This window comes from Sorghum bicolor, chromosome 6 (genome assembly GCF_000003195.3).
Source record: "Sorghum bicolor cultivar BTx623 chromosome 6, Sorghum_bicolor_NCBIv3, whole genome shotgun sequence".
In the NCBI taxonomy this organism is placed as follows: Eukaryota; Viridiplantae; Streptophyta; class Magnoliopsida; order Poales; family Poaceae; genus Sorghum; species Sorghum bicolor.
The window spans coordinates 58926504-58950184 of NC_012875.2; the positions used below are offsets into that span (position 1 = coordinate 58926504).

General features: G+C 45.0%; 3 protein-coding genes across 3 annotated transcripts; 1 reads left to right on the forward strand and 2 right to left on the reverse strand.

Moving 5' to 3' along the window:
• Positions 1957-3369, reverse strand: LOC8070267 (transcription factor IBH1). The gene has a single exon (XM_002448643.2). The coding sequence runs from the start codon at positions 3168-3170 to the stop codon at positions 2547-2549; it is 624 nt and encodes a 207-aa protein (XP_002448688.2). The 5' UTR covers positions 3171-3369; the 3' UTR covers positions 1957-2546.
• On the reverse strand, positions 14852-15779 carry LOC110436115. The gene is made up of 2 exons (XM_021462340.1): positions 15231-15779; positions 14852-15150 (listed from the first exon to the last, which is right to left on the reverse strand). Exons 1-2 carry the CDS (start codon positions 15774-15776, stop codon positions 15142-15144), a joined length of 555 nt encoding a protein of 184 aa, XP_021318015.1. The 5' UTR covers positions 15777-15779; the 3' UTR covers positions 14852-15141.
• LOC8082535 lies at positions 17387-18314 on the forward strand. Its single transcript, XM_002447220.2, has 2 exons — positions 17387-17935; positions 18016-18314. Exons 1-2 carry the CDS (start codon positions 17390-17392, stop codon positions 18022-18024), a joined length of 555 nt encoding a protein of 184 aa, XP_002447265.2. The 5' UTR covers positions 17387-17389; the 3' UTR covers positions 18025-18314.

Sequence of the window (23681 nt, forward strand, 5' to 3'; positions counted from 1 at the left end):
GCATTTTTGCCCTAATTCTTATGTTGTGCATTGCAATAGGCATATGATATATCATATAGTGATTTCTTTTTCAACAAGAGGTTCTCTTTTGAGTGTTCCCTAACATGAAAAAAGAGAGTTGTGTCTTAGTTTCATCTTTTTTTTCTAGAGTGATCAACAAAATTTAATCTTGTCAGTCCGGTCTCCATCATCAAGTTTTTCACTCCAAAGTTGAATGTTGCATTATTACTTATTTCACTCAGTGCACTTAACCATGTATATTTCACTAGGTGCATATTATGTTCTTGCTTAACTGCAGTGTTATTATTTCACTAATAATAAGGGAAAGGAAATACAATGTGCTTATGTGAACTACTGACATGCATAATGGAAACTTCATATAATTCACACCATGCTAAAATGCTCTCGTAGTTAGTGTTGGATTTGAATACTTGGCCACTATGCAGTGCAACATATAAAAACATAATAATTAACTTGTGTATACACGCATAAGCTGACAGAGCAGAGAGACCAGATGAAATGAGTATATATTTTGCTGCATTGGTATAGAAGCCCTCCAAATTAAGGACTTGGTAAGCAATATTGACCTGCCACCATTATTATAGTGGGCAACATATAGTGTTATGTATATTTATTTTAATAAATGGAAGATGATTATATAGTTATCTATCAAATTATTAGTACAGCTAGCTAAACCTTGTGGGCCGACAAAATTGGCTGGCTAATTGCAAGATGGTTAGGTAGCTATAGATTCAATAGAGTACCATATTTTAGTGTTATTAGTACTGATTTAGGTGTTCGAATTGGACAGCCATATTAACTACCTAATTAATACTCCTAATTAAGTGTAATGCACATAACACATACCTTGTCTACATATATATAGGAACTTGATTAATATCCTTTGTTTTTCACATATATGAACACATGCATGCCTGATTGACAACACAATGAATATACAAAAGAGTAACAAAGGGGGCCAATTAATACATAAACAGACCTTATGTGCAAAGAGAAAATAAAACAAACAAAAAGGAGACTCTTATCTTTAAGGAATAATGTATATGATGAATGAAATGCTTGAACTATATATATGCATGTGTAGTATGATGATATTATAAGATTTGCACGAATATATATGCTGCTTATTAATAACCTACGACCCACCAGTGGCACACATTTTGAACAAAAAATTAGTTCTCGTTGATCAGTCGAAACAAGCAGAAGAAGCCACTATTAAGCCTTTCAGATTCTTACCTCACAAAGAAAGCAACAAAAGCATGTGCCAGAGACAACAACCAAGAATAACACATGAGGAAAGAACCAAAGAGAGAAAATAGATACAGTCAAGTACACAGAATAGTCTTTAGAGACGGTGGCACCTAAAAAGGAGCTGGGAATATAATTAGTTGGCTGATTGAAGGTGAGAGGAGGCAAAAAATATGTATTTTCCAAGGGAAAAAACAAAAGGAAGGTCCTTTATTTAATCAAAAGATGCTAACTGCCTGTAGAGAGAATGTCTTTTGGTTCCTTTGGCTACAAGTCATATGTCTTCTCAAGCTCAAAGTTCAGCAGCCCTATACCTTGTGGATCCCACTTTCCCAAATTTGAGAGGAGAAAGGAAACACTCTACCAAACCAATTGAACGCAACCACCATCCTAGCACTCCAATTACACAATGCAAGGCAACTAACATATAGCTAGAGCATCATCTACCTGGTTGTCAGCTCTCTCCCACCAGTAGTGGGAGAGAGATATAGATAGCTACATGCATACACATGGGCAGTCGCACCTATACCTCGCTCCAGAAACACAAGAATACTAATAGCTAGTATATAGCTAACTCGAACAACCATCTCTAGATCTAGAAGAAAAAAGATAATAGTATGTTAATAGGCATGCATCATGCATTATTCATGCAACCACATGGTAAAGGTCCATGCATGCCATGATATGTGATCAGTAATTACCTGCTTGTTCCCCATTCAGATAGACCTACATGCATAAAAGAGGAAAATTGACAGACAAAAGGTGTGTATACACAGCTACCTACCTACATGTGTGTAGCTAGTAGCTAGGTACAAAAGATACATGACATGGCTCCACAATTTTTCACAAACATATATACGCATACCCAATCATCTGAGCCAACAGCAAGCACTGCACTAATAGCTTATATATGTATGTGACTCGATGCTTCAATTCTCTCTCTATATATGTTACAATTAATTACCTCAATAATCTCCTTTCTCCCTCCAATTGCTGCTTGCTGTGTGTGGTTCCGTCCATCTTCCATGCATGTGTGTTCCCAACCTATACACCTACTAATAATCTTATCTTACCAACTAAACATATGTACCAGCAATAATAATCTCTCCCTCAATAATCTCCTATCTTAATCATGCATCCATCTCATGTGTGACATGAACAAGAGATATGCGATGATCTAGATATACAAACGGCGGCGTATGATCGACGGTGCAAGAACAAGAATTAATTAACCATGCGGTATTAATTAATTACTGGTTCTGTTGTTGGGCGATCGATCATTGTTGGGCGGAGAAGAGGTCCACGAGGCTCTGCATGAGCTGCACCTGCGCGCGGAGGCAGCGCACGTAGTCGGCGGTCTCGTCGAGGAGGCTGCAGTACTCCATCTCGGCGCCGCCGGGGACGAGCTGCCGGAGCGCGTCGGCCCTGGCCGGCTCCCCTGCCTGCCTCGGAGGCGGGCCCCGGGGTGCCACGGCCGCCAGAGCCGGCGGCGGAGGCGTCGGCGCCGACGTCTCCCCAGCGCTAGCGCGGAGCATCAGCGGAGGCGCCGCGGCGGAGACGCGCCTCCGCAGTAGGACGGCGCGCCTGGACGACCTGACGGTCACCCTGCGCGCGCGCGCCTGGCGGAGCAGCGCCTGCGTCCAGGCCCGGCGCGGGCTGGCGGCGCGCGCCATGGACGAGTAGGCCGCGCGGCGGATGGTGCGCGGGCGGCGCGGCGCCGGGGTGGTGCTGTGGATCCGGGCCAGCGCGCGGAGGAAGTGGAAGGCCAGCATGCGCTTCGACGGCCGTTCGTCCGAGGCGGCCGGGTCGGCGACCCGGCGGCGACGGTTAGGGTTAGGGTTTGGCGGCGACGGCGGTGGTTGATGCTGATTACGAGCCGTCCTCGTCCTCTTCCCGGCCATGAACGGGACCGGCGCGGCGGAGGGGATCGGAGGGGAGGGGAGAGACGGGGATGGAGGGATGATCGAGATCAGAGAGAGAGGGAGAGGGAGGGTGCGGTGGGAGGTGGGCGCGTCGCTTAAAAGGCAGGCGGGGGAGGTGAGAGGAAGGTGAGGGAGAAGGTTAAGGACGAGGAAGATAGTAGGAGGGTGGGCCGGTGGGGGAGGGAGATTTGGGGGGCTCTGACACAGAGGATCAGGGGAGGGGCCTGCCTGCCTCTGTCTGTGATCATGCTAGGCTAGTATTCTATTCTTGAGAGAGAAAGGAAGGGAAGAGAGGAACACGGCTCTGACACAAATGTCCTCTGCAAGATCCGGTGTCCTATAATACCCAGTTGACAGCGAGAGACAAAACAAACACGGTCAGGGAAATGTGCGTGCATGGTCCAGAGGAGGGAGAAATTAGAGAGTAGAGATAGAAGTTAATTTGTCTTATAAATCGTATTTCTTTTATTAGTCAGTAGTATTTTTTTAATAAATTAGTGAATAATATTTTTAGTCATGGATTTTCAGACCAGCAAATAGGTTTAGAGAGAGAAATATATACTACTACTATACCTTTGCTGATTCTTTTTTTTATTCTTTCTTATGGTGCATGTAACAAGTGCAATGTGCAATCTGAATTGTTGATGGAAAAACAGCAGGTAGAGAGAGAAAGTAAATAAAGGAGAGGAGAGAGTGTGTGTGAGAGAGGAAGAGGATAAGAAAGAGCTACTAGGTGATCAACAACGACTCCCCACTCCTGCATTGCATTGCATTGCATGTGGGATAAATGGAGTCATGTGATGGAAGAGAGATGGGCGGGGGATACATGTATATAAAATAAGAGTAGTTTGGTCGGACTGCGGTCGGATGACCAATCATCTAGCTACTCCAACCGACCGGCAAGCATCCCCCGCTTTCTACGGCGCCGGCCGGCCGGGGTTATCTGTTGGTAGTACGTTCGTTGTTGCTGTTTGCCTCTCTCTCTCGATCTCTCTGCCAAGTAGTAGTGCCAACCATGCATATGCATGCATGATCGTATATTGTACACCTCTTCTTCTTCTCTTGTAGTAATTGATTCCAAATTAATCATTACAAGTCATTTTGTATTTTCAACGCTAGCTATATATATCAACATACATGCATAGAAAGATCAGAAAAGTGCACTATATATATGATGATGATCAGCATGCAATAAAATTGCAAAATGTCCACGCATGCATGTGCCGTGTATCGATCGATGAAGAATGGCGTGATTAGGAAATTAAACGCTAGCTAGCTCATATTTAGTGTGTTATTGAAATATAAAAGGGGCCGGTCGATCGCTTTTCGGGCGTAGTTATTATGGCTGTACCAATAATTAATCCCCGTTAGCTAGTGATCGGCTAGCAAGCACTGATGCATGCATGATCGATCACGTTGCTGTTGCTGTCTTCATCCCGGCCCGGCCGCTTAATTCATCTCTCATCTCATCTATCCAGAACGTTACGCGATTATTAATGACACGACCAACTGATGATGAAACGGAGGAGAGGAGAGCAGAACAGAACAGAGCACGCAGAGACGATCGAGCGGACACACATGGCCGGCGTCGCGTCGCGTGCACACTTTTATTTGCCAGCGCACCGGGGCGGGGGTGTACCAGCATACCAACGGCCCCGGTAACATGCGCGCACGCCGATTCGCCCCGGCCCGTTCCGTTAGGCCGGCGGCCGGGGCTGGTGCAGGGGCGGCGGCATGCAGCTCTCAGAGGCTGACAACCAGGCAGACGTCATGACGGCCCCATATACGTACATGCATGCAGGAGTAGATGTTAGTAGTAGGGGTAGGAGACTTAGGCCCTGTTTAGTTCCCCACCAAAAATTTTTCGTCCATCCCATCGAATCTTTGGACACATGTATGAAACATTAAATGTACATAAAAAAATAAACTAATTACGCAGTTTGATTGAAAAACGTGAGACGAATCTTTTAAGCCTAGTTACTCCATGATTAGCCTTAAGTGCTACAGTAACTCACATGTGCTAATGACAGATTAATTATGCTTAATAGATTTGTCTTGTAGTTTCCTGATGAGCTATGTAATTTGTTTTTTTATTAGTTTCTAAAAACCCCTCCCGACATCCTTCCGACACATCCGATATGACACCTAAAAAATTTTCATCTCCAATCTAAACAGGGCCTTAGGAGTAGAATCTATTGTCTGTGGGCATCCAATTTGGGTTGGGATGGCGGTGCTGTCTACGTATCGCATCGTCTAGACTAGACGTGTTTGTAGCTAGCGAGCGGTGCATGGTGGTGGGAGAGGAGAGAGAAACAGGCAGAGGCCGGCGGCGGCTGGCTCTAGAGCTAGAGTCTAGAGAGAGGACAGAGGCGAAGTGGTGGGTGGTGGGGCCGGGCGTTGCAAACCACCACATGAGCGCACATGGGGTGCCTGGCCCACCTTCCGCCCGCACCCCCGGCCCGTTCGGTGGATGGATGGATTGCCCGTCGAGCCTTCCAACGCGCAATGCCATGCCGCGCCTTGCCGTGCCGGTGCATTTTCTCGCCGCCGCCCGAAAACGAATTAACACTGTTATGGTACATAGATAGGAGTATTCTGAGAAAAAAAAATGCAACTATCAGTTTCTTTATATAAAATAAGAAAAGGTTTAACATATATATATATATATATATCAAAATTATGTTTTTACAGTAAATAAACTTAGTAAGGTCTTGTTTAGATGTTATTGAATTTATCTCAATCCATATGTGTTGGATGGATTATGATGTAATTTAGTTCAAGTTTCAATCTAATCTACACTCGAAACTTGAACTAAACCCTAAAGATATAAACATCATACTATTTTCATAAACTTACTCAAGAAAAAATAACTTAGTCCAAACATTGTGTTTTTTTTTTGGACGGAAGGTGAAGTCCCCTAACTAAATTCCTACGTACTACCTGGTGTAATTGCACATGATAAATGATCATACTGATAAAAAAATAACAATATGCTAGTAATAATCCCTGGTGGTGATCGAAGGCGCGCGCGGCGCCGCTCGTAATCATGAACCCCCGGCCGCCCGCTCCTTTTCCACTGGCGACGGCGAGCGCCGGCCGGCCGGCGAGCAGAAAAGGATGGATGGATACGATATCGATCTGTGTAGTGCAGTGTCCAGAGTGTCTGTTAGTTGATTTGACGCGGACCCGTGATAAATTGTAGAAATTATAGTCATATATATATATATATATATGCACCTGGCCCGGCTGTCTTTCCCATATATTCCACCGTATCAGTATGTGGACGTACACCATTATTCTCTCTAAGCCGCTACCTATAAGCTTGTTTCTCCATATCTATGTAATATATATCATATCAGATATCACCATCAACAGAGATTAATTTAGGTGTGTATTATTTGGCTAGGGTAGTTCACTCGCTAGCTAGATGGGAGTACGTAATAAGTATAGCAGAGTACGTGCGTACGTACATACTATAGTGATCGATGCTAGTACGTGCTTATATATTAGCTAGCCTAATATATATAAACAATGTGTATGCATTATTATCGATCTCGCGTTTGGTCCAACGTCTAAAGCAGTGCCATCGTCCTCACACGGGAGAGAGCTGAAGGCGATGATGAAGAAGAATCCGATCCCTGCAGGTGTGTGTGACGGTTAGGACATGCTAATCACTGACGTGCACATCACACACGATCGAACAAGGATTAGACGGAGAAAAAGTCGGATGGATGGGTGGTTAACGTATGGAAGGACGGGGTCGGTGGTGCACTGTCGTCCCCGCCGGCGTGCAATTGCATATATTGCATGCATGCATGCATGCCGAGCGATCGATCGCGCCGTGGCCGCTCGCTTGCCCCTAGCTCCTCCCCTCTCGTGTGATTGTTTCGCTTGTTCACATCAATGGGATAAGCTAGCTGCTACAGTCCACAGTTGGTATATTGCATTGCTTTGCTTTGCTAGGCCTGTTGCACCGTACCCATCAGTTGCATGCATGCAAGGAGAGTACTCTTACTGGTGTGTAATAAGCTAGCTAGCAGATACGTAATTAAACTAGCCTACAATTCGTTGCTGTTTATTATTGCATCGATAGATGATCATGTGTATAGCTAGGTGCATGTGTTATCTACTATGTAGGGGGTACTAGTAGTATCTAGATGCTATATAAACCGCGCGCGGCCCGCATCGTATTCGCGATCTCAAGCCAAAAAGCCACACAAATCGTGATAGTACGTACTTTATTGGCTAGCTAGGCCCATTATTTTTCCCTGTCACGGACGACGCTACTATAAACCACCAACAGAAGCTGCATCTGCATAAACTATAACTTCTCTCTCCAATTGCTTTTCCCCCTGAGTTAACACACCTGAATTGAAGGCTGAAGCTTGGAGCAGGAATTACTAGCTTGTTACAATATTCTTTGCCGAGCGCCTATCAGAGCGGCACTCGGCAAAGAATTTTCCAACCAAAAAAAAATTGCCGAGCGCCGGTCACGGTGGCACTCAGTAAAAAATGTCTTTGCCGATTTGAACTTTGCCGAGTGAGCGTTTGACAAAGCTTTTGCCGAGTGCGGGAGGGTTCTTTGCCAAATGCTCAGGCACTCGGCAAAGTCCTAGAATCCTGTAGTGTTCATCGTTCACGAAATAATACAATTCTCATTTTTGGAGGAGTTTAACAATTTGAACTTCTTTTACTAAACTTATATAAACAAATATATACTAATATTTATAATATAAAGTAAGTATAGTAGATTAGTTATAAATATATTTTTATAGTAAATTTTGTTAAAGACACAAATGTTAATACTACTATTTATTAAAAACCTTAATTAAATTTAAATTAGTTTGACCAATATAAACATCATAGTTTATATTCTTTTGTGGAGAGAGAGCGAGTATATAGCATATATAACAACATTTGTACTACTTGTACTAGCTACCTTTGTAGGCCACAAAAAAATAAAATGAAACAAAAATAGGAGTACACCGAACGGAGCAAATAAAATGGCATGGAAAGGCCAGATCCATCAATCATGAGGACCGGACGCTGCCGCGGCGTCCTGCTGCTAGCTTCTGTTTAGATCGAGAATAAAATTTTTTTTGTCACATCAGATGTGTCGTAAGGATATCGGGAGGGGTTTTTAGAAACTAATAAAAAAACAAATTACATAGCTCGTCAGGAAACTGCAAGACAAATTTATTAAGCATAATTAATCTGTCATTAGCATATGTGGGTTACTGTAGCACTTAAGGCTAATCATGAAGTAACTAGGCTTAAAAGATTCGTCTCGCGATTCTCAACTAAACTGTGTAATTAGTTTATTTTTTTATCTACATTTAATGTTCTATGCATGTGTCCAAAGATTCGATGAGATGGATGAAAAAATTTTGGATGGGGAACTAAACAGGGCTGCCCACCACCTCTCCTAAAAGCAAAATTTCGAGTGCATGCGTCCTTCTTCCTCTTAGCTAGCTTGCTAATAAATCCGAGAAGAAGAGTGGTTATGTGATAATGCATTCGCAACCAAATGCTCACACGATTTGTCCGGTACCAATAATGATGCTTAACAGATGACATAAACTAGTGCCCAACCGCTAATGATCCGTGCCGTGCCTCCGGCGTCCATATGGGCCATGCCTGCATGGATCATGTTCTTGGAGCTGTCGAGCATGCAAACCGCAATTATATACATTCTAGTGCTTGTTTCTGTCCAAATTAAACGTTTGTCGAGATCACACAACCACGTACGTACTATATGTATCTATCACAAGTCCCGAACATATATTCATTTTCTCGTGAGGGGTAAGTATATATGTGCTAACATATCTATATCTACATACCTAGCTAATCTATATCTAATTAATACCCCTAACAAATATCTAATAATACTAGAAAGATAAGTGATTCTTCGGTCCGTCCTTTTTTATTACTTCTCAAAATACACTCGCGTCCTTCGTCGCGTCATCTCAGATGAGATTGGGAAACATAACCCATGCTCATACATGTTAAAACAACCCATGTGGCCATGTCTAGCAATAGTACGGAGTTTGATTCCAAAATACATTGAGTTTCGTTGCATATATCGCATAGGCATGTTTGCTAGTAATGCTAAATGTAGAAAGGATTTTTTCCATTCATCTATGTTTGCTATTTCCCACAACACACTCACCTCTCTCTCCCTGTCTCGTGTGTGATTTAGACACACGACTTATGCTCATATGAGTTACAATCACTTGTGTACACATTGTTCTATATGGTTTGGAGGAAAATGTTCATTGTTCATTCTACGCGAACATTTTTGCACAGTTCTAACAAAAAGTTTAATCCTTGTGTTTTTAAATAAGGTGTATTAGTTTTGTCCTTATTTCAGAACTTCTCTTTCACTAGTTTCTAGAAAAATATAGCAACATGTACAAGAAACCAGCCACCAAAAAATTGGTCTAATTAGTGCATTTTATTACTATTGTAGATTTCAATATATTTCTATATTATCTTTGTTAAAATTTAAAAAGTTTGACTTATATAAAAAACTAATAAAGCTAGCGCCTACATTTTTTAGGATGAGTTATTAATGCCAAAAACAATACAAAACTATTCACAAATGTTTTTTGGGCAAAATTTTAGAAAATTAAAAACAATCAGGAAAATGCGAATAGTTTTTGAATTAAAATATATCCAAGAACAGCTCTAGTTTGATAAGATCGATCTGTGGAGAAATGTAATTGTCAGATGCATACCCCTTACCTTCTAATGTCATTCTCATGCTTAATGTCCAGTCTGTCTTCTTATGTAGTACACGGAAGGGAAAAATTAAATTATGTATGTTATCCCGAAAACTGTGAAACAACGAAAGAATTAAAATCCAGTCGTTTTTAATTAATTAATAAGCGCCTATATATGAAAAAAAACTGAGATTAATGCGTATGCACTTCCCCTGAAAAAATCGTTATGCACTCATCAGGTACCTTACAAAATCATAGTTGCAAACACTAGCTTTAGAACTGTGTGTAAAGAACAAATCTGTCAGGGTAGCTTTTCAACATCCACAGTAGGCCTAGCTCTAGCCAGTAGGAGTATCTAGCTAGGATAAGAGCACTCACGATGCAGACTCTATCATAGTGTCTAAAGTTATTTATTATCTCGAATAATGTGGACTTAGAGTCTAAATAAGACTTTGAGTCTTATTTTTTCTACCTCTTTCTTCAATAAATATGCTGCCACATCAGCAAAATACCATAAAAAATATGTAATTAATTGTCTTGGACTCTGTGATAGAGTCTTGCATTGTGAGTGCCCTAACATATGCACTCCATAGCTTCTCAAAAATATTTCTAATTTCAGAGAAAATTCTTGCGAGAAAGTAGAATAGTGGTTAGAACAATTAGTGTTAAAAAAATAAAGTGCCCCTAGCAGCCTTCTTGCTGGTTAGGGCAGTCCAATGGACTATTAATGATAGTTTCTATCCCTAATAACTGCATTGCCAACTAAGGCCCTGTTTAGATTGCTGATAAAATTTTTTTGGGTGTCACATCGAATATGTCGGAAGGATGTCGGGAGGGGTTTTTAGAAACTAATAAAAAAACAAATTACATAGCTTGTCAGGAAACTGCAAGATAAATCTATTAAGCATAATTAATCTGTCATTAGCACATGTGGGTTACTGTAGCACTTAAGGCTAATCATGGAGTAACTAGGCTTAAAAGATTCGTCTCGCGATTTTCAACCAAACTGTGTAATTAGTTTATTTTTTTATGTATATTTAATGTTCCATGCGTGTGTCCAAAGATTCGATAGGATGGATGAAAAAATTTTGGGTGGCAAACTAAACAGGCCCTAAGCAAAAATCTGATGTGGCATTCTAATTAATGAAGAAAGAGAACAAAATTTGATGAAACCGTTTCCATAGAGAGAAACAGTGTCGACGCTCGCAACGATGCAGAAGGAAACCGTCGTTTTCGCGTTGGGGAGAAACGAGTAGTTTCTTGTGCTCGGTACTGCGCCCAGGTCAGTGCATCTGCCAGGCTATGCTCGCAGCACCGCGCGTAGACCGCCGAGGGCTCGTGCTGTCCGCCAGGTGCCGGCCGCGCAAGACGCGCCTCCACCCAGGCTGCTCTCGCCGGTCGCCGCGCTTGCACCAGGCTGCACTCGCGGGCCGCTGCGAAGCTCCTCGCGCTTGCTCGTGCCTCCGCCAGGCTATGCTCGTGGGCCACCGCGCGTTCGCCGTTGCCGTCCACCTAGGCTGCGCTCGCCGGCCACCACGCGCAGGCCATGAAGCTCCTCGCGCTTGCTCTTCATGCTGCTGCGCGCCTACGCTCTTTTGTTGACCGCCAGTGCACTCGCTTGTGTGCCGCGTGCGCTCGGCCGTGCAGTCCGCTTAGGCCATGGCCACTTTGTGCGTTCTGTGTACGTGAGTTTGTAAGAGAAGCAGAGAACGAGAGGAGAGAGAAGGAAAGGGATAAGAGAGAAAAAAAGTCAAATATTTATTAGATGAAGACTCTACCATTATATGAGTTAGTTTCTATAGACAATTTTTAATGACGTGGTATTCTTGGATATGGTGCATAGTTTCTACCATAGTGACTGCCCTTACGACATTCTTTGTGGATCCGTAAAAGGGTCGGTGTACTTTTTTTTTGTAACATGGAAGCGTGCACACATGTATAGTCAAATAAGGAAATTTATCGCTAGCTCTGTTTGGGTCTAGCATTATGTCTCTGCTACATATAGCTGTAACTTTTTTTTTGCGAAGGTTTTTTTTTTGTTCCTTTGACATTAGAAAATCCTAGTAATTCTTAAAAAAAAGAGATAAATCCTAGTAATGCGATATGTGGATGCAGATACCAAATTGATGCATGCATGACTTACTTCCTACCGCAATTTATGAAAAAAAAACTTTTAGTAGCAGATATGACCTCCCTTAGGGTATTGCTATTAAGATATATACAAAAACTAATGAAAATCAACAATTCTATGCAAGATAATAATATAGAAACTCATAAAACAAGCATATATATACGAGAACATATATGCTTTTTTACATCATATAGGACATGTTAATGAACTAACTACTCGTGAACTGAGTGAAACATGTTTAGCTAGGTTGAGGTCTACAATTTAACATGGGTGTCCATTTTTTCTAGATTTATTTTAAGATTTAGCAACACTTTTCTTTCAGTAGTAGGAGACGTGACCAGCGACACTGACACTAATACGATCACTTCATCAAGCTTGATTTTTAAAGTAGACAGCGTGCCCATTAACAATGGGTGACTAGTGACTTCATTCATCTTAATTCTAAAATGGCTTCCTTGTCGATGTGAGCTAAGGCGACTATGGTGATTCCGTAAATTTTAAAATTTATCAATCCATCTGATGAACCCGCTCATTGGGCAGTGTGTGTGTGCGTTATATATATATATATATATATATATATATATATATATATATAGAGCTAACTGTACATGCATGTATGTAAACATCTCTGTTAGTTTGGACCGTCTTTCGAAAAAAAGAACCAAACTACTCTGATCCGTCCGTATACATAATTATGAATTGTAGTATATACAGAATCAGTACACCAAACATATGACTAGCTAGGTAGCTCGCCTGTAACTCAATATATATCCAAGTTCAAATAATATGATTGGAATGTGCTAATATATACTCCCTCCATACCCAGATTAATAGACGTTTAGGACAGGATTGTGGTAACCAAGAAGTGATTAATTATGGGGTAGTTTTCCTGCTTTGCCCCTGTTAAATAAAATTCGCGTGATACTAGGACAGATGCATTCTGTAGCTCAGTTGGTTGGCTTCTCGTGGGCCGAGGCAACTGGTCGCGAGTTCGAGTCTTGTTCTCTTGTTTTTTGCATGGCCGTGGAAGTAGTATTTGCATAGCACTGTTCTCGCGCGCGCTGGTTGGACGTTGAAACTGCATGGCTCGCGCGCTGGTTTTTCGCTTGAGCGCCTACCTGGCTGCATGCGCGAGTTGCATGGCGCTCTGCATGGCCCAATTTGTTTACATCGCGCGCGTTACTGACTTGTTTAGCGCGGTTTTTTCGCTGGCGCCGGTGTATTTAACCTGCCTTGCTTCTTCATTCCGTTACTTGCCTCTTCGTCTCCGTAGTCCTCTCCTTAACTTGCTCTCCTCTTTCCATATAATGCAATGGCTTATCAATTTGATTTAAACGTCCAGTTAGAAGATGATGATGATGGAAATCTCCCATTTGATTTGAACGATCCAGTTATGGAGGATCACGGTAATGTTTGTTTCCATTTTTTTTGCATCATCCCTTGCACGTTTTATCACTCACTTTCTTTTTTTTACACAGGGATAGATTTAAACCTGCCACTAGATGAGTTTGGCGCAGTTGATTTTGATTACGTACAAAATCTGCCCGGTAATAGTTTTTCCACTTGCTATAACCTGCCGTCCTATTACTATGCAGTTTTTTTCTATGTCATGCTATGCCAATGCCGTACCTACTCCATTTGCTACTTTTTTTCTCCATTTGCTATGGCAATGCGCGATACTTATCACTATGAATACATTTGTTTGGACAGAACCATATGTTGAGGCTCCATTTGCTCCCGTTCAACCTCACCAGCCGCCACCTGACTACTCTGATCATGTTAGAAAACAAGTTTTCCAAGCATTGTTGATGAGAAGTAAAAATGGCAAACTAGGCAAGCAAGACACAACAATTGTTGGTGCTCAATTTGGAGTAAAGATTCGTTCAGTCCAACGCATATGGAAGCAAGGTAAAACCCAGCTTGCTCAAAATATTCCGGTCGAGGTTACTAGTCTAAAGAAAGGTAGATGTGGCCGTAAAGCAAACCCTTTGGATTTGGAACGGTTGCGCAACATTCCTCTCAAACAAAGAATGACTATAGAAGATGTGTCTAGTAGACTTAGTATTAGCAAATCTATGATACAAAGGTACTTGAAAAAGGGTTTTCTTAGGCGCCACTCTAGTAGCATAAAACCTTACCTCACTGATGCAAACAAGAAGACTAGGTTGAAGTGGTGCATTGACATGATTGATCAAGGTTTGCTAGATGATCCAAAGTTTAAGGATTTTTTTGACTTTGTGTTTATTGATGAGAAGTGGTTCTATCTTTCTCAAAAGTCCGAGAAATACTACTTGCTGCCCGAGGAAGATGAACCACATCGCACATGCAAGAATAAGAATTACATCCCTAGAATCATGTTCTTGTGTGTTTGTGCTCGTCCAAGATTTAGAGATGGAGAATGTGTGTTTGATGGCAAAATTGGTTGTTTCCCACTTGTCACCATTGAACGAGCTATTAGACGTAGTGGCAATCGTCTTCGTGGAGAAGAAGTAGTGAAGCCAATTCAATCTATCACAAGGGATGTTATTAGAGATTTCATGATGAATAAAGTGTTGCCTGCAATTAGAGCAAAGTGGCCAAGAGAAGATTTGCACAAGCCGATTTTCATACAACAAGATAATGCTCCTTCTCATTTAAAAGTGGATGATCCTCAATTTTGTGCGGTTGCTAAGCAAGACGGGTTTGACATTAGGCTTATATGTCAACCACCAAATTCTCCAGATTTTAACATTTTAGATTTGGGGTTTTTTCGAGCTATTCAAGCAATACAATACAAGAAAGATGCAAAGACATTGAAAGAATTAATTCCAACAGTCCGACAGGTACATTATCATCCATTCCAAAGTTTCAATACAACAAAGTTTGCTTCAAAAATCTAATTTCTTGATCACTGTTTTTTTGTAGGCATTTTTGGAGTACTCTCCATGGAAGGCAAACAAGATTTTTGTAACACTACAAACTGTTTTGAAGGAAGCAATGAAGGCTAAAGGTTGCAACAAGTTTAAAATTCCTCACATGAACAAAGAAAGACTAGAAAGGGAAGATATGCTGCCACTGCAAATCCCTTGTGAAGCTTCATTGCTAGCCGAAGCACTTGCTACTCTTCCTGAAACATAATAGAAGATGCAAATTAGAAGATGAATGTATCTTAGGGTATGCAGTGAAAAAACTATGTGATGCATGTACCTTACTGGTTTTAGCTTGCTGTTTTTTGATGTGTTCTTCCAACTTCTTCCTAACTTCATCAGTCACATAGATTCTATCACCATCCATCACTAGTTTATCCACATCAGGGATGTAGAACTCACAATCAAATTTGTCCATTAGATGGAAAAACCTCACCGGCAGATCATAGTCTTCATGAAGAAGTCCACAACGAGCACATCTGCGAGCATTCCGCCGTGCTTGGAAGCATGCTTCGCCGAAAACGCCGCCGGCATGGAACGTGCCGCAGCGAGGGCAGTGGACCACGACGTCGTCGTCTGGCGCGTCCTCAACGGAATCCGGCACAACGTCGACGGACGTGGACACCACGTCTTCGACGGACTCGGTCACCACGTCGTCAACGGACTCGACGGAGTCCAGCAACTCCTCGACAGAGTCCGGCGCCTCCTCGACGGAGTCCGGCACCACCTCGACGGAGTCCGGCGGCTGCATGCTGTCCAGCGCGACGGAGTCCGGCACCTCAAGGACGGAGTCCAGATCAGCCTCGACGGAGTCCAGCGGCTCCATGTTGTGCCGGGCGAGAGTGCGGCGAGCGTGCTGTGCTGTGCCAGGCGAGAGTGCAGCGAGCAAGAGCGTGCGTGTTATGTTGTGCCGACGCTAAACGGACGGGGTGCGAACCGAGGAGACGCGCGTGATAACTGCTGACGGGCAGCGCGGAAGATGGAAAGGCAAGCGACGGCTGCGACAGGCTAGCGCATGCAGGGGCATTCAAGCGACGGCTGCGACGCGCATGCAAACAGGCTAGCGTATGCAGGGGCATTCACGTCCCAAACAACTTCCGTGCGCTGTGGACGTCAAGCTTTGTGAAATCTCAGATCCTGGCTAAAACGTCTATTAATCTGGGTATGGAGGGAGTATGTGGTAAATTAGAGATAAATTTTGATTGGTTGTATTCAGTTTAATTCAAAGACATATATTAAGATAAAATTGTACAAGTTGTACGTTCTGTTATAATAATATGAGAACATATTTATTAGTTTAATAAAAAAGTGAGAGATACATGCATGTGCAACGTATAATATTCAGGAAAGTGGTGTCTTGCTAGCTAGATTACCTATATATGATGCTAGCTGGTCGCGATCCTTTCATGAAAGGGGTGAAGTGTCTTGTAAGGCATGCTACGTACATGCGTGGCAGCATCACGCGGTTTTATATTAATAAATACACGTTGGCAAAGCCGCAAAGCTACTGATGATCAGGTGTAACATCCATGCTATATATATATATATATATATATGGTATATGTAACATGAGCGTTTCATCATGATTGCCCTCAATGAATAATTAACTAGCTACCTTGGCAAAAAGTCCATGCATGTTGTTATGGGCGTTTGATTACCCTTTTACTTTCAAATGGACAAATAATCGAAACATCAAACGTCCATCCATGTGTCTCATGGTATTGAGACTAACTAGCCGAAAAGGACTAAATAAAAACATATATTGCCCTCTTGCCCCCTCTCCTTGGCTTTATTTTTCCAAGTTCTCGTCGATTGATCAAACGTCTACACTGCTTTATTATTTGCACGGTGTGTGCATGCATGTGCACTAAGGCCCCTTTAGGGGACCAAATCAGTGAGAACAGTGCATGAGATGTGAACAAACAAGTGTGACTAGTGTACTCTCGCAAACCATCCTTTTATTCCTGCTTCTTGGAACCTTCTAACTAATAATCTACTGCTAACGGCTTCAGGATCATAAACAAAAGCATGCAATCTGTTCACCAGTCAATTGTGCTACGATATATAAGGCTGGCGGCCGGCATACATATACTCCCTCCATACCCAGATTAATAGACGTTTTAGCCAGGATCTGAGATTTCACAAAGCTTGACGTCCACAGCGCACGGAAGTTGTTTGGGACGTGAATGCCCCTGCATACGCTAGCCTGTTTGCATGCGCGTCGCAGCCGTCGCTTGAATGCCCCTGCATGCGCTAGCCTGTCGCAGCCGTCGCTTGCCTTTCCATCTTCCGCGCTGCCCGTCAGCAGTTATCACGCGCGTCTCCTCGGTTCGCACCCCGTCCGTTTAGCGTCGGCACAACATAACACGCACGCTCTTGCTCGCTGCACTCTCGCCTGGCACAGCACAGCACGCTCGCCGCACTCTCGCCCGGCACAACATGGAGCCGCTGGACTCCGTCGAGGCTGATCTGGACTCCGTCCTTGAGGTGCCGGACTCCGTCGCGCTGGACAGCATGCAGCCGCCGGACTCCGTCGAGGTGGTGCCGGACTCCGTCGAGGAGGCGCCGGACTCTGTCGAGGAGTTGCTGGACTCCGTCGAGTCCGTTGACGACGTGGTGACCGAGTCCGTCGAAGACGTGGTGTCCACGTCCGTCGACGTTGTGCCGGATTCCGTTGAGGACGCGCCAGACGACGACGTCGTGGTCCACTGCCCTCGCTGCGGCACGTTCCATGCCGGCGGCGTTTTCGGCGAAGCATGCTTCCAAGCACGGCGGAATGCTCGCAGATGTGCTCGTTGTGGACTTCTTCATGAAGACTATGATCTGCCGGTGAGGTTTTTCCATCTAATGGACAAATTTGATTGTGAGTTCTACATCCCTGATGTGGATAAACTAGTGATGGATGGTGATAGAATCTATGTGACTGATGAAGTTAGGAAGAAGTTGGAAGAACACATCAAAAAACAGCAAGCTAAAACCAGTAAGGTACATGCATCACATAGTTTTTTCACTGCATACCCTAAGATACATTCATCTTCTAATTTGCATCTTCTATTATGTTTCAGGAAGAGTAGCAAGTGCTTCGGCTAGCAATGAAGCTTCACAAGGGATTTGCAGTGGCAGCATATCTTCCCTTTCTAGTCTTTCTTTGTTCATGTGAGGAATTTTAAACTTGTTGCAACCTTTAGCCTTCATTGCTTCCTTCAAAACAGTTTGTAGTGTTACAAAAATCTTGTTTGCCTTCCATGGAGAGTACTCCAAAAATGCCTACAAAAAAACAGTGATCAAGAAATTAGATTTTTGAAGCAAACTTTGTTGTATTGAAACTTTGGAATGGATGATAATGTACCTGTCGGACTGTTGGAATTAATTCTTTCAATGTCTTTGCATCTTTCTTGTATTGTATTGCTTGAATAGCTCGAAAAAACCCCAAATCTAAAATGTTAAAATCTGGAGAATTTGGTGGTTGACATATAAGCCTAATGTCAAACCCGTCTTGCTTAGCAACCGCACAAAATTGAGGATCATCCACTTTTAAATGAGAAGGAGCATTATCTTGTTGTATGAAAATCGGCTTGTGCAAATCTTCTCTTGGCCACTTTGCTCTAATTGCAGGCAACACTTTATTCATCATGAAATCTCTAATAACATCCCTTGTGATAGATTGAATTGGCTTCACTACTTCTTCTCCACGAAGACGATTGCCACTACGTCTAATAGCTCGTTCAATGGTGACAAGTGGGAAACAACCAATTTTGCCATCAAACACACATTCTCCATCTCTAAATCTTGGACGAGCACAAACACACAAGAACATGATTCTAGGGATGTAATTCTTATTCTTGCATGTGCGATGTGGTTCATCTTCCTCGGGCAGCAAGTAGTATTTCTCGGACTTTTGAGAAAGATAGAACCACTTCTCATCAATAAACACAAAGTCAAAAAAATCCTTAAACTTTGGATCATCTAGCAAACCTTGATCAATCATGTCAATGCACCACTTCAACCTAGTCTTCTTGTTTGCATCAGTGAGGTAAGGTTTTATGCTACTAGAGTGGCGCCTAAGAAAACCCTTTTTCAAGTACCTTTGTATCATAGATTTGCTAATACTAAGTCTACTAGACACATCTTCTATAGTCATTCTTTGTTTGAGAGGAATGTTGCGCAACCGTTCCAAATCCAAAGGGTTTGCTTTACGGCCACATCTACCTTTCTTTAGACTAGTAACCTCGACCGGAATATTTTGAGCAAGCTGGGTTTTACCTTGCTTCCATATGCGTTGGACTGAACGAATCTTTACTCCAAATTGAGCACCAACAATTGTTGTGTCTTGCTTGCCTAGTTTGCCATTTTTACTTCTCATCAACAATGCTTGGAAAACTTGTTTTCTAACATGATCAGAGTAGTCAGGTGGCGGCTGGTGAGGTTGAACGGGAGCAAATGGAGCCTCAACATATGGTTCTGTCCAAACAAATGTATTCATAGTGATAAGTATCGCGCATTGCCATAGCAAATGGAGAAAAAAAGTAGCAAATGGAGTAGGTACGGCATTGGCATAGCATGACATAGAAAAAAACTGCATAGTAATAGGACGGCAGGTTATAGCAAGTGGAAAAACTATTACCGGGCAGATTTTGTACGTAATCAAAATCAACTGCGCCAAACTCATCTAGTGGCAGGTTTAAATCTATCCCTGTGTAAAAAAAAGAAAGTGAGTGATAAAACGTGCAAGGGATGATGCAAAAAAAATGGAAACAAACATTACCGTGATCCTCCATAACTGGATCGTTCAAATCAAATGGGAGATTTCCATCATCATCATCTTCTAACTGGACGTTTAAATCAAATTGATAAGCCATTGCATTATATGGAAAGAGGAGAGCAAGTTAAGGAGAGGACTACGGAGACGAAGAGGCAAGTAACGGAATGAAGAAGCAAGGCAGGTTAAATACACCGGCGCCAGCGAAAAAACCGCGCTAAACAAGTCAGTAACGCGCGCGATGTAAACAAATTGGGCCATGCAGAGCGCCATGCAACTCGCGCATGCAGCCAGGTAGGCGCTCAAGCGAAAAACCAGCGCGCGAGCCATGCAGTTTCAACGTCCAACCAGCGCGCGCGAGAACAGTGCTATGCAAATACTACTTCCACGGCCATGCAAAAAACAAGAGAACAAGACTCGAACTCGCGACCAGTTGCCTCGGCCCACGAGAAGCCAACCAACTGAGCTACAGAATGCATCTGTCCTAGTATCACGCGAATTTTATTTAACAGGGGCAAAGCAGGAAAACTACCCCATAATTAATCACTTCTTGGTTACCACAATCCTGTCCTAAACGTCTATTAATCTGGGTATGGAGGGAGTATACTCCATCTAGCTAGCAAAAAGCTAGGGTCCTCTCTAATTAGGTCAATAGTGCTTGTCATTAATTATGCTTGCTAATAAGTTGGCACAAACATAATGGCACGAATTGATCGGTGTTGCAGCATCCATGAGCTTTTGCTACACATGCCGGTGCACGTCTCTCTGTGCATCATGCAGCGCATTGGTGTGTGTGACGTCGCTCGATCTGCAACCGCCGCGAACGCAAACCATGCATGGTTATAGTGGAGCTGATCGTGCGAGTTTAATTAGGAGTAGCGTTTTAATTATCATGAAAATGGTAAACGATCTGAATGACCGAAAGCACTACTAAAAAATGTAATCGATACTCGATAGCTAACAATAATCCCAACTAGATATATAGTAGGTTGGCTCTGGGCCAGCCCAACTCAAGGGGTGAGGCAGTTGAGAACAAATGTATGTAGGAGTAGGTGGCTTTGTAGTTTTGGCTAATTGGCTAGGTTGCACACGAAGCTGGTTGCACAAGATACGTTCTTATAGTATATACTGTACCATATTATTTATACTAACATTTTATAAAAATAAAATAAAATTGGGTGTAGTTCCGATGCCAAGTGCCAACAGATCGACACGTATTACTGCGGGTCCAATCATCAGTCGAGTGTATTAGATCGATCGCGCAGAGTGTTGCTGGGGCCGGGGACGACGCGGTAATTAAGGTTTCTCAGTTTCATTTCCGCGCGGAGCCGCGAGGGATGAAGCAGTCGAGCTCGAGCAGAGCAAGCAATATAATCTGGGCGGAGAGCGAGGGGCGGGCCTGCGACACTCGGAGCGCACGGCGCTGGCATTGGCAAGGTGCATGCGCGCGATCGTTTTCCCAGACGGCGACGCGGCTAACGGCGCGGCACACAGCACGGCGGGCGGGCGGTCCCAGCAGCGCGGCCGGGCGCGCGTCCCCCGCGGTCCGCGCGCGGCATGCATGTGGCTGACACACCTCCCGCGCGACACGGCACCAACCACCACTGCGGGCACACTCCTGTCGCGCGCGCGAGCGAGGGGGAGCCGGCGCCGCGCACTAGTAGGCCGCTGTCATCATCATCATCGCCATCGCATCGCATCGATGCACATCATCCTCTCCCGACTCCCGGTGCCCTACGACTACAACTACGACCCCATCCCTCCTGTACTCATGCATGCGCCAGTAGGATACTTGTTTTTCCGTATCGGCCGGTGCGGGCGCACGCCGGCACAATAATTGGTACTCCGATCCTAGCTAGGCACCGCACGGTGGTGGGTGCCGTCGTGTACGTACGGCGCACGCACACCCCTACCCTACGACTCCCCGACGACCCCTACCGGCCGTACGTCATGCGCGGCCGTGCAATGCGATGCGCCGGCCTCTCTGGCCTGTCCACAGTGCCGCGCACTTGCTGGACTGCACGGCGCCGGCCGGCCCGGTGATGTCCGATCCGTCGTCTCGTTCGTTCCAGCACGCAGGCCTCTGCGGCGCGCGATGAGACGAGACGCGTGGCTAGGAATAAAAATGGATCGGATATAGACGAATATCATCGATATCATATTTATTTTTATATTTCTGGTCTAATTAAGATTCGAATTCGAATATGCGTAGGTGTGCCATGCAATCCACTGGTTGCACCTGTAGCTGCAGGCTGTAGTAGCCGGCCGGCCGACCGGTCCTTCCGGCGGCCGACGGATCGGACCAGACCGGACGCAGAGGTAGGTGGTCATAGACTCATATATAGTAGTCCCATATTACTGTACGCCGGCACGGCACACAGTGGTACGGTGGTACACACATGCACCGCCGCACCTCGCACCATCCGGTGCCGGGCCGCGATTCCATTTCCATGCGTGGTGGTGGTGGTTGAGACGTTGTGGTTGCACAGAGAGCACCGCCATGCACGACGCCATCTCTCTATCCCTCTCCAACTCCATCATCCGTCAGGTAGGAGTAGGAGAGACCCGGGCGGGTGAGGCGATCGAGGCCATGCGTTTTCCAACAGACTTGGGTGGTGACGTCGTCCGTGCACTCGTGCGTGCGTGCGTGCGTGCTGTGGATGGATCTCGAGCAGCAGCTAGCAGATAGAGCCCTCTTTTCAACCCAACCCAGCCCAAGCTAGGCTGGTCCTTTTCCCTTTTCAAGTACACGGCCGGGGGCGAGGTGACGCGTCCATGATTGATCAGGTCAGGCCGGGGCCGGCCGTCCCCAGCATGTCAATGCAAAGTGCAAACCACTCTCGCTAGACTCCCAACCTAGCTTTACCCATCCAAAACGTGTACGCCTGCACTGCAAAAAAAAAAAAAACTCCGTACGAAGCGTCCACGCAGGCCGGCAGGTGCAACGGCAACGCCAAGACGCCGGCCGGCGCTGGTCCGCGTCGCGCGCGTACACGGTACGTGTATTTCGCTGGAGCTGGACGCGCGGCGGGCGGGCAGGCGGCTGGCGACGCGCGCGGGACTGACCTGCCGACCTAGCAGCACGAGCACGTGGTGGGGGCCGGCAGCCCGCCCCGGGCGACCAACCGACGGATAGCGAGCGAGGGCGGGCGACGGGGCGACGGCTCCCCAGCTACTCTCTCGCCCGTGCACACACGCACACGGGCACGGCGACATGCCACCTGCGCCCGGATCTGTGTCCCCCTCCTCCTCGGCTTTTGACTACACCCACCCTATCCCTGCCCGGATTTGCTGCTGCTCTCTCCTCGTCTGCAGCTAGCTGCAAATTAATCGATCCCCATGCCATGATGATGATGATGATGATGATGCAAACTGGAACGCCTGGTGCTTGCCCAGCGACGGAAACCGGAAAGCTACAGGGAACTTGTGGCATGTTCCGGCTCCTAGGGATCACACACGGATGGTGTGGCCTGCTGGCTGCTGCTGTAGTATTGCCTCGCCATGATTCCGAAGGGGACGGGTGTGGGGTTGACATGCGTGCACTGCGTCTGCGCTGGCCAGCTTTATTTGCCACGGACGTGCGTGCTACAACTTGGTCAAGGCGGCCAGCCAGGGAGGCAGCTGGGAGCGAGCGAGTGGTCGCAGGGCGTTCCGTGCTCGTGTTCGTGTGTCGATCAGGCACAGGCAGGGACGCACGCACCAGCATGATTGCTTGCTTGACGCTGAAGCGGTGCAGGTGGTGTGTCACGGTTCCATCCAGCCCCGACCTGAGGAATCACGAATGTGCTGCATTCTCTATCTGCTCGTTAGTTGACCCAGGCACCGGGTCTAAAAATACGGAGGCTAGTGGGACCATCTAGCTAGAGTTGTTGTCTCTGTCACCTCGTGCAGCCGCTAGCAGTGCAGTGCAGGGGTCACTGTGAATCAGCAACAGATATCCATACTTGAATAGGCACACGCGAAGCAGAAGCG